Source organism: Sarcophilus harrisii, chromosome 2 (genome assembly GCF_902635505.1).
Source record: "Sarcophilus harrisii chromosome 2, mSarHar1.11, whole genome shotgun sequence".
Taxonomy (NCBI): Eukaryota; Metazoa; Chordata; class Mammalia; order Dasyuromorphia; family Dasyuridae; genus Sarcophilus; species Sarcophilus harrisii.
Window position 1 is genome coordinate 174,848,467 of NC_045427.1, and position 24,454 is coordinate 174,872,920.

At 31.7% G+C, this 24,454-nt stretch overlaps 1 protein-coding gene across 2 annotated transcripts in view; it reads left to right on the plus strand.

The window, feature by feature from the left end:
- CSMD1 (CUB and Sushi multiple domains 1) overlaps window positions 1–24,454 on the plus strand; it is a 2,563,917-nt gene that overhangs the window by 2,466,249 nt on the left and 73,214 nt on the right. For both annotated transcript variants that reach the window (XM_031949178.1, XM_031949179.1), the window contains exons 53-54: window positions 10,731–10,904; window positions 12,419–12,592. In XM_031949178.1, the coding sequence (XP_031805038.1) occupies window positions 10,731–10,904; window positions 12,419–12,592 (348 nt within the window). The remainder of the gene's footprint in view (window positions 1–10,730; window positions 10,905–12,418; window positions 12,593–24,454) is intronic.

Below are 24,454 nucleotides of genomic sequence, written 5' to 3' on the forward strand. Positions count from 1 at the left end.
AAATATCAAAAATAATACATTCTCTAGGTTCAAAGTATATACCTTCTATTGGGAGAGACAATGCATAAATATAGATATCCATATGTGTTTATATTTATGTCAGTGAAAATGTGTAACATACAAATATAAATACAAAGCAAAATCCATTTGTTGTGAAAATAAATTTCATATATGTATTTCCAGTTCACCAGTTTCTTGGTTTTACATTTTCAAAAGACAAACAAGCTCAAATATTTTGGATATACAATATTAATGTGTAGGAAATTAAGAAAATCTGCTCACATAGTCATTTTTAATAGGGCTCTAGTTAAAGATTATAATTAGTATGGTAAGAGTATTTAGACCATAATGTAAATAAAGCAAAATTTCTTAAACTATGGGTTGTGACCCTATATGGAGCTGCACAACTGAATGTGGGGGTTGTGAAATTGATTTATTATCAATAAATATTTGATTTCTATATCAATTTTATGTACCTACATATCTGGAGTCACTTAAAAATTACTCAGGTGAAAAGAGGTGGTGAGTAGAAAAAGTTTAAGAATCTCTGAAAGGATTTATTCATAAAATTGCAAATTCTTGGCCTAGAAAAGAGAACCACATCAGGTGGGCTAGTTTTAACAGTTATGATGTGAAGAAGGATTAAACTTAGTACCTACTTCATAGGTTTTTTTTTAAACCAGATCAATAACATATATAAAGCAACTTGCAAATCGTAATGTTATATAAATATCAGCCTTCCAGGTGCAGACACTTAGCACTTTGTAACTGGACTATTATAATAACATGATGCTTGTTTTGTTTGCCGCAAGTCTCTCTCCACATTAGTTCATTCTCTGCTCAAATGTCAATATGAACACAGATCTGACCATGTCATTTCTTTACAGAGTAAATTCCAATAGTTCCCTCTCACCTTCAGTATCAAATATAAAATCATCTATTTTGAGTTCAATGCTTTTGAAAACCTGACTCATTCCTACTATTCTGATCTTCTTACATACCCTCCTTCCTTTCTCTTTGTAAACTTTTTGATCCAGTAACATTGGCCTCTTGAATGAATTTTGAAAAAGATACCCCATCTCCTGATTCTGAACATTTTGAATGGATATCTTCTATTTCTTTTATGTCTCAAATAAAATCTCACCTTTTATAGGAAATTTTTCCTCATTGCTTTTAATGCCTTAATATCTTTCCTCTGTGCATTATTTCCAATATATGTGTATATATGTGTGTATATATATGTATGTATATGTATGTAATGAGAGAGAGAGAGAGACAGAGAGAGTCAGACCAATGGAAAGACAGAGACAGATAAACACAGAGACAGAGATACAGAGAGAAATGGAGGAGGGGAGAGTATTTGTTTGTGCATAGTTCTTTATATGTTGTTCTTCCATTAACTCCTTTGGAACAGGGAGTATTTTTTGCCTTTTTTTTTTTGTATCTTCAATTCTTAGCAGAATAGGCAATAAATGTTTACTGACCTCTACTTTTTCTCCTTTTTTTCCTTCTCCTTTTCCTTTTCTTAATTCTTCCTGTGCTTTATTTTGAAGGACATAAAAATAACCAATGAATGGAAATTATAGAAAAGCAATTTTTAGGTCAACATAAGGAAAAAAAATACTTCTTAAACATGCCAAGTAGAATGAATTGACTCTGTGGGAAGTGAGACCATCATTACTTGGGCAAGTAATAGAGACTAGATGGCTGCCAAGCAGAGATGTCAGAAAGAACATTCCTGAATGTTCAAGTACAAGGTGATTTAGATGGCCTTTGAAGTTACTTCTGATTTTAAGATTCCATAATTCTAAATTTTAATAATAAATTAGTGTTTCTTTGTTGTGTTTTCTTTCATCTGGTTGGATGATATAATGCATATCATAAGGATAATTATGTGGCCTACTCAAGAATTTAAAAGAACTACTTTTGCTTAAAATACTATAGTGTGTTCAAGGTAGAAATTTTTTATATATATATAACATTAAATAATAGTACTCTATTGCTCAGATATACCTTCTTTCATCATTGAGACTGTTGAGTGTTAATTGTAAGATTGCTATTGGGCTCTAGAAAACTGGAAATAATACAATTGCTAATTCAACCTTGAACTGCAGAGATATTCAGCAATTCCTTTGACAATTAAAGATGTATTTTATGAAGAAGTACAATGACAATCTCCTTAATGAATTTTGTATGTAAATTGGTTATATTGGACAAGTGCATTAATTTACTATTTTAATGCCTTGTTTCTTATGTTTGGCTTGTTGGCTAAGCAGTGCTATCAGGTCTAAATTAATAGAAGCCTATTAAATACATTAACTTAAATGATCTGAGAGTAAAGTAGGCCACATACAGTTATTTCCTATACTGAGATTCTTTCTTTATACAAAAATAGCATAATTCTCTGATTGGCACTTTTTATGCAGTACAAGTCCCTTGATTCCTTAACTGTTGCATATTTTTTGTCTTTAGAACTGTCTGTATAAAGCCTTTAATGGCCTTTGTTTGAACTGAAACCAATTAGATTTAAGTATCCTGGGATATGGGGTCATTGAGTAGTGTTCATCATAGATTTAGATTTAGACCCATTTCATTTGAATTACCTGGGTATTTTTGTTTTGAAATTTAGAGAGGTTTTGTCTTTTTTCCTCACTTTTTTTACAATTAACAATTCTGCTTTCCTTTTTATTTCTACTCATTCTTAATGGACTTTGCACTAATTGAATATTTGTTAACTCATGAAAAATAGTTAAATAAAACATGTAGATTGATTCATTCACTATAATATAGTGAAAAAAAAGAAAACATAGATTTGAAGTTAAATCTCCATTCACCTTAAAATGTATAAAATTTCCCTTCTACAAAAGAATATCAATTCCATCCATAAATGATATATGTATTGGCATCATATCAGATCATTTGCATATAAGTTCCTTAAGATGAGAGCCTATTTATTTAATTTTGTTTATCCTCATTTCTCCAATGTCTTAAACTCAGTAGATGCTTAATAACCATTTTAAATGAAATTTTGTTAAATGTGTGCTATTCTCATACACAGAGAACTTAATATTTTTTCCAGAATAGTAATATATGGTATACATGTAAAAAAGTTTGTTAAGCATCATGCATGTGTTTCTTAAAAATATAATTCGATGTTTATAATGCAAAGAATGCCAGTAACACAAAAAATGATTCACTTTATCATGTACTTGTATAATTTAATGGAACCATGATCTCACTGATGTTGACATCCATTCCATCAGTGCAAACTATTTACAACTCACATGTGACATATTATTTTGCCAATTCTTTTCCATTCCCTTCTACAAATCTTCCATAGAGGATATATTTAATGTATTTGATACGTCCCTCAGCATACATACTAAGCACTTATATTATCCATCTGTTATCCCTCGCTCTTACTGCTTGACTGATCTACCTCTTTTTCCCAGTCATATTCAGATTGTTTACACTGCTTCTCTTAAGTAAATCATCCTTGGTTATGTGCAGCTGCCAGCTTAAATCTACCATATGTCTCTCCATTACCTTTTGGGTCACCTGAAATTCCAAATATCTTAAGAATGTGATGTTCCATGGTTCTCAGACATAATAGCATCACCAGATTATCTGTGTTGCTACTAACAAGATGGGATTTTGTTTCTAGGAATGTCTTGAAAACACTGAGATAAATTTTAATAATTGTATTTTATTCCAAATTATATGTTGAAACAATCTTTGATATTTGTTTGTTTTTAAGTTTATTCCAAATTCTATTCTTCCCTCTCCCTCCTAATCTATCTTCCTGAGAGTTAATTTGATATAGGTTATACATGTGTACTCATGTAAAAGATTTTCATATTATTCATTTGTACAATAAAACTAGAAAAAAGAGAGACAAAAGAAAAGAAAGTGAAAATAGTATTCTTCAGTCTGCATTCAGACAATATTAGTTCTTTTTTGGAAATGGATAGCTTTTTTCATCATGAGTTTTTTGGGACTGTCTTAGATCATCATATTGTTGAGAATAGCTAAGTCATTCACAATTCTTCATCATGCAATATTGTTGTTACTATATACAACATTCTTTGAGTCCTGCTCACTTAACTTTGTGTCTGTTCATGCAAGTCTTTGCAGATTTTTTTTGAAAGCATCCTGCTTATCATTTCTTACGGCACAATAATATTATATCTCACCTATATACTACAACCTGATCAACTATTCCTTAGTGGTTGGGCATCCCTTCAATTTCCAATTCTTAGCTACCACAAAAAAGAGCTGCTATGAATGTTTTTATACAAGTAGATAATCCCCAGACCTTTTTTGAAGCTCTTTGTGATGTAGACCTAGTAGTGAGTGCTGGATCAAAGAGTATGCACAGTTTTATAGACTTTTGGGAATAGTTCCAAATTGTTCTTCAGTGGTTTGATCAGTTAATAACTCCATTAACAATGTATTCATCATAGTTTTTCCATATTCCCTCCATTTATCAGTTTTCTTTTTTTTTGTCACAGTCAATTTGATAGATATGAAGTAGTATCTCAGAGTTGTTTTAATGCATTTCCTTAATCAATTGTAATCTAGAGCATTTTTCATATTATTATAGATAACTTTGATTTCTTTGTCTGAAAATTGCCTTTTCATATTCTTTGACTATCATTTGGTGAATGGCTTTTATAGTTCTAAATTTGACTCTATTTTCTAGATATTTGAGAAATTAGACCTTTATCAGAGATGCTTGCTACAATTTTTTTCAACTTCCCTTACAATCTTTATTGCATTGGTTTTATTTGTGCAAAAACCTTTTAATTTTATGTAATCAAAATTATCAGTTTTATATTTTGCAATGCTACCTATTGTTTTGTCTTAAATTCTTCCCTTTTCCATAGATCTAACAAGTTCATTATTCCATGCTATTCTCATTTGCTTATGGTATCATACTTTATATGTAAAGAATGTACCCTTTTTAGTCTTATCTTGAAATACAGTGTGATATGTTGGTCTATAATTAGTTTCTATCAACTGTTTTTCAGTTTTCCCAGCAGTTTTTGTCCCAATAAATTTTGTCCCAAAAGTTTTAATCTTTGAGTTTGATGTGCAATGTTTCTATTTCTTCCTCTGCAAATATTGGTTCAATTCCTTATAAAATTTTTGAAAAGAACTTGAAGGTTATTCCAACCTCTCTCCAAAAGTAAGACTAACTTGTATAAAATGTATGTTATATTAATGTATTAATATATAGTTTTGCCATTATAGTAAGGGATACTTATATTGAATGGTCTAACTTCCTGTGAATTCAATCATTTAATAAAAGTTTTACATCCTTGAACCATTTCTACTAATTCCACATTCTTTCTTGGTAGTCAAAAATAAGTAAAGAATTTAGCAGCACTTTTCAGTGTTAGTCTCCTTAAGTTTAGAAAGAGAAAGTTATTATTTCACATTATTTTTATATTATATTATTATTAGTAGTAAAATGTTTCAATAAACAGTATGCTATGACCTTTTATAAAATCTGATTCATTCATTCTACAAATATCTGTTGAGTACTATCTTTGTGTTAGGCACTGACTTCATTTCTGTATCTATTAAAGGTCGTTTTACTTTTTAGCTACAGGTCCTGCAAGAGAGTGAAAAATAGGACACTTGCTAGAATGAGTCACAAAAAAAAAAATGCAGTTTTGCTCCTTCAAAAAAGGGAGGATATTCATTGAGAACTAATAAGCACCTACACCATTGGGGAAAGGTCTAGCTAAGTTACAGATAAAAATTCATTAAAAATAGCATACATTGATAATATGAGCCTAATAATAACCCTAAAAGTATGACACATAAACATTCCTGTAAATAAGATGTCATTATATATCTTCTCCTAAATTGTCACAAAATATAGTAGGGCAGAGAAGGGAGGAATGAAAGTGTTGTGTCCTGATTTCTAGAGATACCAAGTTGGGTCTGACAAAATGTACTGTGCTTTCTAGAGCCCCCATGCTGGAGTGGTTAAAATATTTAACCTTAGTGACGGTGTGATGAGGCCAGACTCCTGAGGATGGAAATATAGATTCCCCTTATTCCAAGGTCTTCTCCCCTTTATATAGCATGCTTTAAGTGTATATTGCGCACACAAGTGGGATCACATAAATAACTTGCTATTGTATGTAGATTGCCACCTGGTATCACTCTTTGCCACCAGGTATCACTCTGCTTCAATCACAACATAAGTTGTCACCACCCCCTGAGTTCTCAGGAAAGCTGAGAGCCCTTAGGGAAGATGGGGAGCCAAACCAGACACTGTCAGCAGGTTCCTTCTGGGCTGAAGGGTCTTATACCTCACCCAGAGTTCCCCTAGTATCTGTGGAATTCTACATGAAGGGAGAGAGAAAAAGAGTAAGAAAAAAAGAAGGAAGAGAGAAAGGAAAAAGGAAAGGGAGGGACAGGGAAGACAAGATACAGAGAATGAGAGTCCTATGAGATAAAACCTGTGAATTATGTTTGGAACTCAAATATTGATCCATTTTCCAGAAAGGTAGTAAATAAAAAGTAGAAAGAAAGGTATGTCTTTAAACTTCACTCATTGCTTCCTATCATATGACCATCCCTGATCTCCAGTAATAATAAAATAACTTTTATTTTCAGTCTATATTATGTAAAACACTAGAAATTTAAAGAAAAAAAAATCAAAGAAGTTCCTGTTCTAAAGGAATTTTTATCATATGAGAGGATATATCATAGCCACAGAGAGGTAAATATATATAAATACACATACACAGGTTGCTATGAAACATTTTCATGTAAAACATAAAAAAACTTAGAGAATCAAGAAAGTTTTTATAAGGGAAGTAGCTTTTATAAGGTATGCTTTGAAGAAAGGCAGATATTTTATGATTTAGAGGTGGAGAGGGAGCTCCATGTCTTCTAGAGAAGAAGACAAGAAGTAAAGAGGTTGTATGATACTGCAATGCAATATCTGGTGGACTACCTTGTCTATGAGAGAAAATAAGACAAAGGAAGGAATATACAATGATAGAAAGAGTAAATGCGAGCTAGATTACTAAAGTCTTTAAATTCTAGTGTGACTTGTATTTTATATTAGAACTAATTAGGGGCCACTGAATTGGGGAGTGGGGAGAAAACATGCTTTATGCATAAGGCCTCTCCTAATTTTGAGGATCAGTGGGAAAGTTTTTTTTTTTTTTTAATGATATGAATGACTTCAAAATAAGACTAATCATGAGTTCAGAAGTCTGATAGTGAATCATGCCTTGTGGCTCTTGGCAGAGAGGTACTAGGCTAATGTCTGAAATGAGGCATACATTTTTAGAAGTGGCTCAAGGTAATTTATTTTATTTAACTATAAGAAATTGTCACAATGGAGGATTTTTGGAGGTATAGAATCCATAGAAAGTGGCAATGATATAAGAAAAAAATTAAAAAGCATCAAAAACACTTATATGTATGGGTTTGACTAAGTCTTTCCAACACTTAAATTCCAACATTGTAATTCTTTGAAAAAATTAAATTTGAAAAATAAACTCTCCTTTTACAAGGGATATTAGTTTCTAATTGAGAAAAGCCTGCCCTCTTAATAACAGAATGCCACATTCATAATTAATGTGGCACAGCGGAATCTAGTTTCCTGAGGCCCCATATTAAAGCTAAGTGGAAGTATGACAATTTATTATGCTTTTGTATCTCCTTTATTCAAAAAACAACTAAAAGATATTCAATGATAGGATATAACTATATTATTGAGGATAATTAAATTCAAAGGCTCTTATTACTGAGGGAGAACACAAAAATATTTTTAAAAATCCAAATGTTACTCTTCAGTCCCTAAAAATATTTTTCACAACAGGAATTATACATAAATCATATTCATAGAATCTAAGAATTTGTAAAAGCGTTATCTATAGTAGTTCAAATCTTTTTTTTAACTGGAATGGAAGAAAAAAATGGGGAAAATCCCATCAAAATGGTGCAAAGACTTATGGGGTTCAGAAGAATGGTAAAAAGCATTTATTTAAGTGGACCAAAGTGTATGTGTGTGTGTGTGTGTGTGTGTGTGTGTGTGTGTTTGGGGTACTAGAAGACTGCTTAATAAGGAAAACATTTGATTTGGGCAGGACATCATGATGAAAGTCCAGTAAGTCAAACTCTGCTAAAGTATATAGTATATTTAAGAGCAAAATGGGATATAAGCTTGGATGGATAGATTAGGCCCAGAACATGGTGGGCATATAATGTATGGCTAAAGAATATAGCTCCAAATTTGCTAGTTAATGAAGCATAAATAATTGAGTAGCTAGAAGCAGAATTTGTGTGATGAGAGCTATGCTTCTGGAAGATTAATCTGTTAGTGGTGCATTGGATAGATTGCAACTTTGGTGGAAAGCTAAAATTAATAGAAGAGAGTTATTCTGCAGTGGGAATGGAAAGAATTGGATGGATAAAAAAACTTGTGAAGAGATAATTAGGATTTGGTAACTTTAGCAAGAGATATGGGGAAGCCTGACTTGGAACTTTAAAGAATGGATGATAAGTATTACAGATAAGAAAGCAGATAAATATTATCTACATAGAAAGTGAGAATTCAGGAGTTATATCTTGGGTCTAGAGATTAAAAGGGTTTGGAAATGGAACATAATGTAGTCAGTCTATGACAATTTGATTTTGAGCTTCTAGTGAGACATTCAGGAGATAAATTGTATTTTACAGATTAAATGAGTTTCCCTTGTAGGGCTGAGGAATAATTTAACTCTGTTTTAAATATACTTACTTGAGATAAGAAAATAATTGCCATCTATACTCATATGAAAAAATGCTCTAAATCACTATTGACTAGAGAAATGCAAATTAAAACAACTCTGAAGTACCACCTCACACCTCTAAGATTGGATAAGATGACAGGAAAAGATAATGTTGAAGGAGATGTGGAAAAAAATGGGACACTGATACATTGTTGGTGGAGTTGTGAGATGATCCAACCATTCTGGAGAGCAATTTGGAACTACATCTATGCATACCCTTTGAACCAGCAATGTAGCTACTAATTCTGTATCCAAAAAAAAAAAAAAAAATCATAAAGAAGGGAAAAGGACCCACATATGCAAAAATGTTTGCAGGAGCTCTTTGTGGTGTGTCAAAGAATTAGAAAATGAGTAGATGCCCATCAATTGGGGAATAATATATGAATGTAATAGAATAACTTTGTTCTATAAAAAAAGGATGAACAAACTGATTTTAGAAGGTTTGTAAAGATTTACATAAACTGATGCTGAGCGAAACAAGCAGAACCAAGAATACATTTTTGTGCACAGTAGCAGTAAGATTTAGAATGAACAATTTGAAAAAAATTGATTCTTTTCAATGCATCAGTAATTTAAGGCAATCCAAAAAAAAAACTTTGGATAGAAAATACCATCTGCATTCAGAAAGAGAACTATGGAGATTGAATATAAATTAACAAATTCTTTGTTCACTTCTTTTTTTTCTCTCTCATGGCTTTTCCTTTCTATTCTGATTTTTCTCTCCCAAAATGGTTCATGAAGAATTTCATATTGAAAATTAATAAATAAATAAAAAAGAGAAAATAATTGTATTTTCTAACAATTAGAGTTGTCCCAAAGCATAATGAGGTGTATCAGGTAGAAATGGTTTCCTTTCACTGGATATCTTTATTCAAAGGCTTGATAATGTAGTATGTTAGGTATAGAAGTGTAACAGTGAATGGAATGCTAGTCTTTCAATAAGTGGACCAGGATATATATTTCATCTGTGCCATTAGCTGTATCATTTTCTCTCTGTATGTCTCAGACTTGGAATAATAAAGCTATGAATAGTTAATAGAGTTGTTGCCATGCACAAATGAAATTATATGTGTACTTTCAAAACTCTTAACAAATAACAATTGGGTTTAAGTTTTAATATATGCCCTCTAAAGTATCTTCCATTTTCTTTTGTGAAACACAGCTGAAAACTTTCTCTACCTAGTGTTAAAATAATGAGATGATTCCATTGGATTAACAGAGTTAAGAAAATCCTGAAAATCATCAATGGAAAACAAATCAGTGTTTTTCACAAAATCTGATCCTTACTTACCTGTTTCTAATAGGTACAGATAATTACTTCATACTATAAGGGTCTTAATCATTCATTTTTTAAGTTTCACTTGAAATTCTACATTGTATATAAATTAACTAGTTCTTCCCCTCATATATTTAATGAAGTAAAGAACTACCTAATTTTGAGCAGTGAACAAATTAATTGAGATTTTGTGTGATCTATTTATGTAAAAAGACTTTGATTTGTCTCTCCCTTCCTCACTCCCTCCCTCTCCTTCTCTCTCTCATCCTGGATATATTTGCATCAATCAATTCATCAACAAGCATTTATTTAATGCCTCCTGGATTCCAGACAATTGTGCTTCTTCCTTAAGTCAAAATGAAACAGCATCTATACTTAAGAAGTTTACATTTTTAAAAAATGCAAAATTGATAGGAAGAGAGAGGTACAGGAGAGAAATAGATTGACTACCAATTTATTACCTTCCCAAATGTTATGCATGAAGAGAGGCTAAACTTCTTGCCTACAGTACCTGTATAACATTATTCCTGAATGTGTCATATAACCTTATCATAGAATAAAACTAATGATAAATTAAGTACTTTAATGAGAGGCAAAATCAAATGATACTGCTATTTCTTTATTAATTACTTTTGTTTTTCTCCTTATAGCTGGTCACTGTGGTTCTCCAGATCCAATTGTAAATGGTCATATTAGTGGAGATGGCTTTAGTTATCGTGACACTGTGGTCTATCAATGTAATCCTGGATTTAGGCTTGTTGGAACATCTGTCAGAATATGCCTACAAGATCACAAATGGTCAGGACAGAGTCCTGTTTGTGTCCGTAAGTAAAATATTACTCAATTCATATTAGAAAATGTGTTTACCTACTTTGCTCTTTTTTATATACTCACAATATGTGACTTACATGAGCATATGTGTGAATAGAAAATGATGTGACTTTCCATGAAGGATTTATGCAAATACAAAGTAAAAATCTCACAGAATGAATGCCCAGAGACAATGATCTACATAGGTAGAAGGAGCTATAGATGCCATCGTGGATTCTTAGGTCAATGGAGTGTTCATAGTGCAAAAGTGCTTTACCTTGGACATAGAATAATCTTGAATGTCATCTAGTGAAGAAAAAGAAGGAATTTAAATCTTAGGGATTTTTATTTTGTGTATCCCTTACTTTTCTTGAGAGTGATTCCATAATAAAATTTATTGTTTATTTCATTTTCACAGGACTTATCTTAGAATAAGTCAGGTAGATACCTCAATTAGTCTCTGGTACATTATCTTTTATAGTTTCCTAATGTGTTCATTTTACTTTTCCCTTCTCCTATATTTTTGGACTTTATTTTTGTGTCCTGCATCCCATCAAGGCACATCATTTTGTTTAAGGACACTTAAACAAAATAGACTACTTATTTTTTAATAAGTAAAATTTTATTATACTCAATAATTATATTTTAACCTACACCAGTATTCAAATATTGTCCTTCATTGATAGACTGTTTTATCTTCTTAAAGTGAAAGTAAATTTTCATGTACTTTCCAATACATTTAAAAAAATGAGTCCCATTAAAGAGACACAGAAAGATGCATACAGAGAGACACACACACATAGAATATAAGTAGTACATAATGTAGTGGGTTTAACAAGTTCAGAGTCTAAGACTTTTGAGAAAAAATAATATCTTTAAGAGAAATAAGAATAAAAACAGTGGTGAAATTTAACTGACTATATAATATGATTATTGAGAAGTCCAGTGATCTAAACTTTAAAGCCTTTTATTGTTTTATTTTTTAGAAAACTTCATTTTTATATCATTTATATTGACAAATCTCTGCATTTCTCAATGTCCCAAGATAGAAATGATCAAGGGAATAATATTTTACAATGAATCCTATAATGCTTAATATTGTTGGATAAGAATTATTTTATGTATTGAGGATTCAAAGTACCAATATACTTTTCATCCATATAATAAGCTGAAAATGATATATCTCCAGTATAAATGAGCTTCTGTTATGGAATATACCAAAATGAGTGATAGTATCTCTGAGTAAATATCTAAAACATCACAATTATGAAAGGATTTTAGAGGGCCTCACTTGTATTATCTATTCAGATTAAAGTGAAAACATTTTTGTTACATTTTGGCTATTCAACCATGAGCAAAAAAATGAGCCATTAATGGTGCACATATTTTACATGGTAACAGTTTGTCCAGGGTCATACTGCTAGTAAGTCTGAGGTAAAATTTGAAGTCAGCATACCATGGTGTCTATCTAATTGACTGAATCATTTCAATGAGTTGACATTTTTATCTATCATGTGCTAATCCACAGCAATCACATGTGGACATCCTGGCAACCCTGCTCATGGATTGACAAATGGCAGTGAATTCAACTTAAATGATGTGGTAAACTTCACCTGTGGCACAGGTTATCTCCTGCAAGGTGCAGCAAGAGCCCAGTGTCGAAGCAATGGCCAATGGAGTAGTCCTTTGCCAACTTGTAGAGGTAGGAGATAATCTATGGAAAGGACCATTTTGCTTTTGAAGTATACTAGTGCTGACATAAACTATGGTTTCAGTCTGTCTCTTTATACAATTAAAGGTCAAGATCTCACTAAAATACACAAGACTGCCTAACTTTAACATCTATAATTGTTGACAACGGATCAGATCCAGACCTGTAATCTTATTAGGATGGGAAACTCTTTGATGTGAAAGATTCTTCTTCCAATTCTTATCAGTCTCTTCTCTGTCTAAGGGAGCTGCTCAGAGGAGTGATGTCAGAATCAAAGATAAATAGAGGACAGTATAAGGCCATATGTTGACTTAGAAAACTATATATTTACATTATTATTGTTCTATCTTGTTTTTATCTATTTTGTTAAATATTTCCCAATTGGATTTTAATCTGTTTTAGATTAGAGCCTGTAGCCATAAATTTGACAACTCTCACTTAGAATACTAAAGGGCTGAGTGATTTATCTGGAATTGCAGTTCAATATGTATCAGAAGAACAACTCAAATTCTAGTCTTTTAGCTTCAAGGCTAACTGTTGTTGTTGTTCCACTTATACTACATTGCTACTTATTGGTAGTATGTTGAATTGATTACTTTGTGAACATCAATTTCAGAGTACATCATTTAGAACTTGGCTGTTCTTCCAGATCTTACAAGTTTTGTAGTATAGTGTTGCCTGTTTCAGAGGCAACCTGCCTCTCCTATTTTGTTGCCACAATAAATTAATTTAATAAAATTTGTTGATTCAGAATTTGGACAGTTATTTCTTACAGATGTTGTAGTATTATAGAATCACAGACTTTAGACATAGAACTTAGAGATCATTTGATATTACTATTTCATCTTACAATGAATAGTGGACAGATGAACCAATTTATTCAAGCTCACGGAAGTAAGAAAACTGGGATTACTTCAAGGAAGGATGAATATAGATGACTTTAGATTACTTGCAAGTATGCCATGTAAATGGTGGTTATTGAGGGAAGCAGGTGAAAGGAAGCAATAGAAAGGTATTAAACTTCTTCATTTGAGGCACAGAAGTAAGACAGTTCAGGGCAAGTCCACACTGTAGAATTTGGGATGGATTGTAAGAGGGCAGTATGAAAAGTATTTTGAAAAGTTGACATGATGCTACAGGACACTGAATGCCAGATTATAGAATTTGTACTTAATTGGGTAAATAATAGAAAGCCACTAGATTGTTTTGAGCAAAGGACTAATGTGATCAGAGAAACTAAGCTTAACAGCAGAATTAAGAATATCTAGAAGGGACTATAGAACTAGTGGCAGGAAGATTCATTCTCATGATTTCAGAGTAATCTAAACTCATATAATGAGAACTTTTTATTAGATATTGCAATAGTGAAAACAAAAGGAGATGAATTCAAAAAAGAGATTGTATTTTTCTATTTACTAAATTTGTCAAGTAAATAAAATCAAACTTAAACTCATGAGCCTTTCTACTTTTCCTTATGCTTTTTCTCTCCTTTTATTATCAAACCATCATCACTATTACCAAGAATTAGAATGAAAAGTTGAGGTGGGGTTTCTTCTGTTGAAAACTTGAAATTTAAAGAATATTCCAGTGAAGGACCTACTTTTACAATATAGTAGAACTATTTGGTAATGCATAAGTTTTCTATGCAGCATCTATGCAGAAGTGAATTATACCATATATTCATTTTTGTGTTACAATATTTATTTATTTTTAATATATTTTTATTGGCATGATTACACATACAAAGTTTAATAAAAGAAAATTTTCATTGTATGTATTTACATTTTGGCCATTATTATTTGTTACATTTCATAAATATTAGTGAAATTAATTTTGTTGCATAAATAAGATGGATGTTAAAAAGTGTTCTTCTCTGCATATCAAATACTTCGGGTTTATTACTGATTTTATGACTCAGTGAATAGATATTAATTGGTACAAGGAAATCCCCTCTCTTTTTTCTTTTTTTCACATTCCTAATAAGTAGTACAATTGTTGGCATGTATTAAGTATTTATTAAATGCTTCTTGTTTTACTGACTTTACAAATGAAATTCAGAAATTTCTTTTACAACTTAGAATCTTAGGAAGTTTCCTGGAACACTAACAAGATAAATAATTATAAAGCCACATTTCCAATGCTTGTCAAGTGAACTCTAGTTTTCCTGGTTTTCCTGTTTGTACTGCCTCTCATGATCAATAAAAATCAGTGCTATCTATAGAAAGGCAAAGGTATTTTGCAAAATCCTCAAAGGATGAGTATATAGCATATATTCATAAAAAACTAGTTATGCAGTGTGAAGTAAACCAAGCTATTGACAGACTTTTACAGCTAGACAGTGGTCACTAACCTTGAAGAATATATCCTGAAAAACAGAATAAAATTACTTCTATACATCAACAAAAAAGAAAATAATATAAGCCTATTTCTATTCCATCTCTTCTACCCTCTGCACTGTGCCTATTTTTATCTGCAGCATTACCCTGAACAGTAAACTATAGGTCATTTTAGAGTTTTTATAAACAGGTCTCTTACTAGAAGGCCTTTGCCCTCAATATGTTTATAAAATTGCAATTATAACAATTAACTCAAGTGCTAGAAATAGCTGCAATTTCCCAATAAAAGCAATCTGTAAACTACCTTGAAATAAGGTCACTGACCTGGTATTCCATGGTGTGAAGATGATCCACTCCAAATCTAGACTTCTTGTTCACTTCTTTGATATACTTCAAAGTTACATGACATTTTTCAGTATATGGAATTTGATCTACATAGAATAAGAAAAATACATTATTTTAGAACTTTATTATTTCAGATGTGGAAATGAATAAAATCAGATATAATATATGTAATTTCTGGGTATATTTTCCTTCCTAATAACTTATATTTTCATTAATCATTGGTATTTCTAACAGTAAGAAACATTACCTTCTTTGTTGAATGGGCAATTCTTTTTCATAAACCAAATACAGCTCAAAATGTACAGAGATTGTCAAATAGGAGATACAATTTTCAAGTAATTCATATTAACACTATGCTCAACTTTAGCACTTATATGCTATATTTTATATATGTATATACATATAGAATATAAATATCTATCTATAAAACATTGAAAACATTGAAGAAGAATTTAAAAAGACTTAGATGAAGCCAAAATGATTTATTTGTTATCTATAATATTTTTATAAAATTCAAAGGAGCATCAAAATGCTCCATATGTTTATGCCTTCAGTTTATACATTTTAGTTAAATATATACTGTATAATAATAGCAACAAGAAGTATTTATTGAATTTTTATTACGTGCCACAGATTCTGTTAAATTCAGGGAACAAAAATCCGACAAAAAAGGTTGATCCTACCTCAAGAAGTTTATATTCTAATAGGGGAAGATAGCATAAAAAAGTAGCTGATAAGTTGTGGAAGGAAGTATATAATGGTGAAGTCTAGAAAATGAAACAAGGTTGATCTGAGCCCTTCCTCAAAATGAACTTCAGGGAAGAACTCATTCATAGGCTAAAGGATTTCCAGGGATAGAAAGAAAAAGATGCTGAATGATAGTGGCAAAACTCAGGTAGTGAAATAAGACTGCTTTTGAACTTTCTTTAAAAAAGAGGATCTAAACAATGATAGAAGGGTGCTTCAAGGGTGGAGAAAGGAGGTAGCTGAGACATGGGACTTAAGTATTTTTATGTGAAAATTGCTTTTTAGGAAAATAGTAATAATGATTCTAGAAACTTACACAATTTGCAAAGTGCTCATGTAATTTGCTCATATAATATGTACTCTGTCATATATAATTTATTAGGGAAAAAGAAAAAAAAAACAAAAACAAAAACAAATCTTTGAAGCAGCTGGCGTAAAAGGAGAGTCTATACAAATGTAGAACAGCAAATGTTCAGCAACTAGAATCTTAGTGATTTACCAAGAGGGTGTGACTTGTCCAAATTCATAGAATAATAAGCAATAGAGCCAGAACACAGATCCCTTTCTTCTCATTCCCAATCCTACCATTTTTTCACCATATTATAAAGTTTCCCAGTTTATAGAATATCACTTTATTGAGAAAAAGAAAAAAAATCTTATAATGTTTTCCTTTGGGTTTTTCATTTTTCTTTTTATTTAAAATGATGTTTTATACGTCTATAATTAAAAATCCCTTTTAGGAGGTTGTATTTCTTAATGAGATGAAAAGTAAAGATATAGTGGTGTTTGGCTTAAAGAGACTACGCTTAGCACACTGAGTAAAATAAACAAGCAAACAAACAACAACAACAACAAAAAAAAAACTCTACCCAAAACTTCTATTCTTACTAGGGACATAAAACATGAGTCCTCAGAGGAAATCTTAATGAATTCATCCCATCTCATAGTCACCTATAATTCACTGTGCTCAGTCCCCAGCACCAAAATCCACAGCACATTTTTCTCAAAAGAAAGAACATAAATTCCTCTTTTAGTCTTAAAATAGAAAATTAGAATCTAAGCAGTCCAACTAGACCATCAAGTGCCACATTTAATTTAATGAAATGCATAGTTTCACTCTTGCTGTTAGTGTTAAAAGAAATATCCTTCACTTAAAAGAAAGTGGAGGTAGGCTTCCTAAAATAAATAGATTTAAAAGACCTTTGGGAAGTCTTTGAGATTTTCAACCTGTTATTGCCATCTGCCTTGGTGTCATTAACCTAGTATGTAGTTCTTGAAGGGAAACCATTTTATAAATAGAAAATTCATACTTACCACTGTGGAGAGAGATCTGAAAACAGCCAGAGCAGCTCAGGTTGACATAACATTGGTAATTAATGCATCAGGGGAGAAAATGTACTTGTATCCTGACTGAGAAAATTGACATGAAAAATCCAGACAAATAAAAAGTAATAACTTACTCTTTTAAAAGCTATTTAATTTGAATATTTTTGACAACAGGGAGATACATCTCTGAGTATATGTAAGCTACAATACTAGTACAAAACGCATTTTTAAAAGTTTTTTTTAAATATATATTTATATATTATGTTACAAAAGTTTAGTTAGCTAGATAAATATGGATATTGATGTGTATCCTTATAAACAACTTTTAAAGTAAGACATTTGATATGCAAGGTTTCTAGAAATTTCATGAATACATGAATAGTCAAATAATCTGTGATTTCATCACCACAGAAAATTTTCTCTACTTTTCTATTGATAAAATAGTACATGAAATCTATGACAACTCTGAGGGAGATCTCTATAACTTGCCAAGGTTAAGTGACTTGCACAGGGTCATAAAGGTAAGCACTGTTAAATCTAGTTCTTTATGCCTCAATTTCATATTCTAGTCAGTATGTCACATAGAGCTTTAGAAGTTATTGGTATCACTTCAAAGAATCAAGTAGTTATCTGGCCTATATGACAAAACAGTCCACATTGATTTAATTATTTGATGAATGATTGAATTTTCTTGATATTAAAAGGCTACTTGCATAAAAGAAATTTGCATCACTTCCTAGGAAAATGACCATTTAGGGGGGAAAGGTTTTTTTTTTTTTAAAGAAAATGTTTTTATTGAAATTGTTTACATATAAATGCATGCCTATTCAGTCATGTATGCATGAATTGATCAATTAATCAAATTTTGTTAAATTTACTACTAAAAGCCTAAAGCAAATAACTCTTTGGTATCCAGAGAGCTCTTTCAGTTTTCTAGTACTATAAATCTTCTCCCTATTATTTTTTAATTTTATGTGAACTTTTGGTCTTTCAAGAAAAGTTCAAATAATATTTTTAAAAGCCTGTGCTAGATACTGAAAAGTATTTGTACTTAAAAGGGACCATGACTCTTCATAATTGTTATAGAAAATTTGGCTTTAAAAGAATATCTTCTGATGCTAATAATTGACAGAATATATGAGATTAGAAATTGAGTGCTTACATGATGAAATACAGATAAAATTAGTGTCAAGGTCAAAGTGTCTATACTGATTTAGCAATATAGGAGAGTGAAAAAAAAAAAGGCAATATGCCTATGGATCACTGTTTCTGTGTGAAGAAAAGTGAAGAAATATGACAGATAAGGTTTAAGTGTGACTCCTATTGATCCCAATGGTTCAGGAATTCCCAGAATAGGCTATTTGATCCTGAATTTGTGGAATGGTGAAGGGCAGATGAGAAGCAGTTCTATAGGAAGTCATTATTTATCTGTAAAGCTAGCCCGAGTGATTGTGATACAAGTCCTCAATCCCAGTACCATTCCTGTGAAGTAAAGGGGAAAAAGGGAGATGATGATGAATCCTTGATAGATTTTAATATCTGATTGTCCTAGATCTTTTCCCCAGAAGTTTCTTCATGGCAGATGAGAATGTAATAGGAAATACAAATAGACACAGAGCTAGAATATGAAAAAGTATAGGGGAGAATAGAGTAGGACTATTGTTTAGTAAGCCTTATTTTTTTAAATAAATGGTTTAAATATTTTTATTTTACCCTGCAACTCTAGGATGCTCAAATTATTATGATTCCTAAACAATGGATCAACAAGTAGCTACATTCTTGTACTTCAAATTCAAGAGCAGAATTTGTTAGCAAGTTTGCATTATTTATCATTCATTAGCCTACAACTGGTATTTATTAAGACTGTTAAAAGGTTTGATGCTAAGCAAGAACTGGTTCAAGAACTGCCCAAGAAGAATGTGGAATCTATTAGGAGATAAAATTGTATAAAATGTTACAAGTCCTCATTGAGCTGGCTTCTACTCTTTTACATATATATATATATATACACAAAATTGAAGCCATATTCTTTCCACTCAATTAAAGGAATATCTATAACATCTAATATGTGTCTACTACATATAAGCTACTGTTTTAGTAGTTATGAATACAAAGACAAATGAAAAACGCCCTCTTGCTCTTATCAGGAGGAACATAACAAATTGAGGAGTTAAATAACAGTGACAACTGGGGGATCTGGGAAGGCTTCATGAAGGAGGTGACAACATGAAGTGAGATTTGAAGAGGCTTGAGACAGCATATTTCCTTTTCCTCCCCATGATTCTACTCTTTAACTATGGATCTGTTTTTGAAGCTTTCTTTTTTAATCACAATAAGGCTACAGGAAAAAAAAGTTAATTCTATTCAAACAAAGTTTCTTCAGAACATTAGAACTATTACTGTGGTGTTCTCTTCTTTTTTATAATATATGATCGTTCTCGCTGGGAGCAGGTTTCTTGGGGAGGTTTCTGGAGGCAGCCTTAGTTTCAGTTCAAAGTAATAATCATCCAAATGCAGTCAGCTGTTAAAATCCAAACGTTTATTTTCTCCTTCCAAGAATTATCTCTTTCTTTGGGCCCGGGTCACTTTCTTAGAGGCCTATCTCACTCCTTGGTTCCAAGAGCTCTTGCAGCTCGTCTGTCAGCTTCTGCCTTCAGCTCTCTCTGAATCTTCTCAACTGATGCCTCCACTCACTCCTGGCTCTCAATCTCCCAGAGTACTCTTTGGCCCTGAGAGCTTCTTATATGCTGTACACTGAGTACACACCAATCATTATATCACCGGGAAACCATTATTTGTTGTAGGATTAAATCAATTCTAAACTAGATTTAAGCATTGTCTCCTCAATTCCACTTAGTACCTTGTTTCAAGTTCTGGCCCATAACATCTCCTTGTAGGATCAGATCAATTATACTGAACCATGCTAAATTAGATAATTATTGTCTCTATCAATTCTAATGACTTAACATTTTGTAAGGATTCCAACATATTGCTACTATACACCTATTGTTTAAATGTTATTTTTGTCCTGATCAGCTCATCATCACACTAGCTTGTAGAATACCATCCCTCTGTTCCATGGATTATAAAAGAAGGTATTTATCCTTCTCCATCCCCATTTTCACATAAGGTAATAAATATAATCACTTTGAAGTTAGACATCTTGTATTGTTTATATTTTTCCTATGGTAGGTAATGCATTGCAACAGTATAGGTTTAATAAATATTGTGTAATGAATGAATGAATGAATGAATTGGGGTACACCTATAATTATACAAATATGTACAGACATTGTGCACACATATAGATATATTTATAACAGCATTAAGCATGTCTCATTCTGACATACTGAATATGATGATTATATTAGCTAGAATTTATATACTTTAAATGAAGTATATGTCTATATACAAATATGTATATGCCTATATATATGAATGTATGTATGTGTATATATAACATATATATATATATATATACATAAATGCACATTTGTGTTTGTATGTATGTTTCTTTCAGTGTTTATTATTATTATTATTGCTAAGGCACTTGGGGTTAAGTGACCTGCCCAAGGTCACATAGCCAGGAAGTATTAAATATCTGAGGTCAGATTTTAACTCAAGTCCTCCTAACTTCAGGGCTGGTGCTGTATCGACCGCACCAATTAGCTGTCCCCAATGTTTATTTTTAAAAATGACTTTTAATTTTTTCCTGCTTAATTTCAAGAAAAATTTTAGCATTCATTCTTATAAGATTCTCAATTGCAAACTTTTTTTCCTCCCTCCCTTCTTCTTCTTCTCTCTCTTCTTAAGATAGTAGATATTTTACCTTTTTATGGTTCTCTTGGGTCTTGATATTGGAAATCAGATTTTTTTTATTTAGTTCTGGTCTTCTCCAGATGAAAGCTTGAAATTTTTTATTTTATTGAATGACCATATTCCTGCCCTTGGTATACTATGCTTAATTTTGCCATGCAAGTGATTCTTGGTTTTAGTCTTACCTTCTCTGACTTCTGGAATATCATGTTCCATGGCTTCTGCTCCTTTAATTTTGTGCCTACAAAGTCCTGTATTATTATAATTGTGATTCCCTGATATTTTAATTTTTTTTCCGGCCACTTGTAGTATTGTTTCCTTGACCTGATACTTCTGAAGTTTAGCTATAATCTCTCTTGGAGTTTTTATATAGTGATATCATTCCTGAGGTGATCAATAAATTCCTTCAATGCCTATTTTGTTTTTTGGTTCCAGGACATCAGAACAGTTTTCCTTGATAATTTGTTGAAAGATACTGTCCAGATCCTCCTTTATTTGACTATTAAAAATATTTCTCAAATAAAATATGCAACACTCGACTAAGTCAATGTAGACAACATAGAAGTAGATGACATTATCTTTTTTTGTGTGCCTATTCACCTGTGTGAATTTTGTTCTTTTTTTATAAAAGTTTTTTTTTATTTTTAAATTGATACATCTAGATAATTTTTTAACATTGATCCTTGCAAAACTTTGTGTTTCAAATTTTCCTCTTTCCTCCTATTCTCTCCCCTACATAGCAAATAATCCAATATATGTTATACATGTTAAAAAAATGTGTTGAATCCAATATATGAATACATATTTATACAATAATCTTGCTGCACAAGAAAAATCAGATCAAAAAGGGGAAAAAAAGAAAACAAAGGAAAACAAGGGAAAAGAAAGAAAACAAAATGCAAGCAAACAACAACAAAAAGAATGAAAATGCTGTGTTGTGATCCACACTCAGTTCCCACAGTCCTCTCTCTGGCTAATTTTATTCATCAAAAGTTCATTGAAACTGGCTTCAATAATTTCATAGTTAAAAAGAGTCACATCCATAAGAATTGCAGATCTTCTTTTTGGTTATGGCTTTTAGGTACTCCAATGATTCTGATATTATCCCCTCAAATCTATTTTCCAAATCATTGTGTTTTCCCTGATGAGGTTATTTTACACATTTTTCATTCTTTTGATTTTGTTTGATTGATTCTTGATGTTTTGTAAAATCAATAGCTTTCACTTACTCAGTTTTAACTTTTAGGTGATGTTCCTTAATTAGTTTTTGTGCTTTCTTTTTTCTTTTAGCCAATTGTACTTTTTAAGTAGTTATAGTCTTAAATGAATTTTTGTATCTCCTTTTCCATTTGACTAATTCTGCTTTTTAAGTAGTCACCTTCTTTTCCCAAGCTGCTAATACTCTTTTATTAATTGTCCTGCATCGCTCTCGTTTCTTTCCACATTTTTCCTCTACCTCTCTTTTATTATTTTTACACTCTTGTTTGAGCTCTTTCATGAGTTCTTTTTGGGCTTGAGACCACTTCCCATTTTTTCTTGGAGTTTTGCCCAGAGATATTTTGACATAATTGTTCTCTTCTGAGTTTATGTCTTGATCCCCATGACCATAATAACTTTCTCTCATCAGATTATTTTTTGTTGTTTTATTATTCATACTTTGGAACTTTTTCTTTTCTTTTAAATTTGAGCTCTGTTTCTAGGGTAGAAGGAATATTGTCTCGGGCTTTTTGTCCCAAGGCTGCCGGGGTAAAGTTAGAAGTGCTGCTAGAGGCTGTAGGGATCTGGCAACTTAGCTGGTGCTGTTGATGGTGGTACCTACCATGTGCAGAGGCCAGTATAGTGCTGAGACTCAGGCTACACTGAAACATGGTATTCTGACAGTTAAAGGATGTCTCTCTGCCAAGAGTTGTGTCAGTGCAAGTGGTATTCTGGCCTTTGGAGGGGCTACAACAAAGCAACCAGTGGTTCCTCTGGTTATGCAAAAGTACATGGGAGGTCCTGGTGCTATGTATATTAGTGGTATTAAGTCTTTCATTCAGATATGCTAATGATCTCAACAATGAATTCTAGCATTTATATAACACTTTAAAGTTGGTAAACTGCTTTTCATGTCATCTCATTTGATAAAAAAAAAACTCCTGTTTTCTTTCTATCATAAGAGAAATGGATTGAATTAATAACTCAGTCATTCATGGCCTGTATATATGTGATACTGTAACATTTAACCAATGTCAATTTATTTTTATTCCATTCTTAAAAAGAGTAGGTATCTAATAAATGTTGCTTTATATTGAATTGCTTTATATTGAGCTATGTCTCCTCTCTCCATGTCAAATAGAGAATTCTCTTTCCAGATAGAATAAATTCATGTTCACAATATTATCAATACAATTATGAGTTAAGACACAGTATCTGAGATTAACTTTCTTTTGTCATCAAATGCTATAAAATATATAAACATGCATATATTTTGACATTTTATATGTCTGCACAACATTCTAAAGGAATATTAGACTCACAAACTTGCAAAATTGTTCCAATAGTTGCAATTGCAATTCAATTTATTATTGTTCAACATGCTCAGAATCTCATCCTACTTAGCTTCTACCTTCCATGTAGTTTTAATGCCTTCCCAATTTTGTGCAGCAGTGTATGTCTGTTATAGGACATATTCAACTAAAAGCCATTAGTAGTACAATTTTAGAAATGTTTCACATTTAACAGGTGCCCACCCAGTGTTTTGATGAAAACGTTTTAACCATGCAAACGATTATTGTTGAGTTGACAAAAATTTTCTTTCAAATTCTGAAGATCAGTCTAACAACCAGAATTCGTTGTATGGGGCAAATCCTTATAGCCAATGGCAAATGAGCCTGCAAGTGACTGGTATTGCTAAAATAAAGCTAAAACAAATTAAGGATGGTTAACTCTATTGGAGATCAAACTATTCATTTATGACCAGGATATACTTTATTATTCTGCGAGTCTATGATTTTAGGAAGGAAGTTCTATTGAAGTATAGTACTGGAAAATCAGAAATCTCATATCTAAGAAGTGAAGTATGTTTTTCTTTGGGCCTTTCAAAAATATACTGTCACCCACCCACAATAACAAATGAGAGACATATTTTTCTTCATTTCTATCTGTTATTTTTAGTCTAATCCCTTTCTTCAAAGTACTGATACACATTTTCATACATGCTGTAAAAATGAATGAAAATAAAACAATTTTTATTCCTTTTGATATCACAAAATTCCACTCTTCCCGAGAAAAATTGACTCCA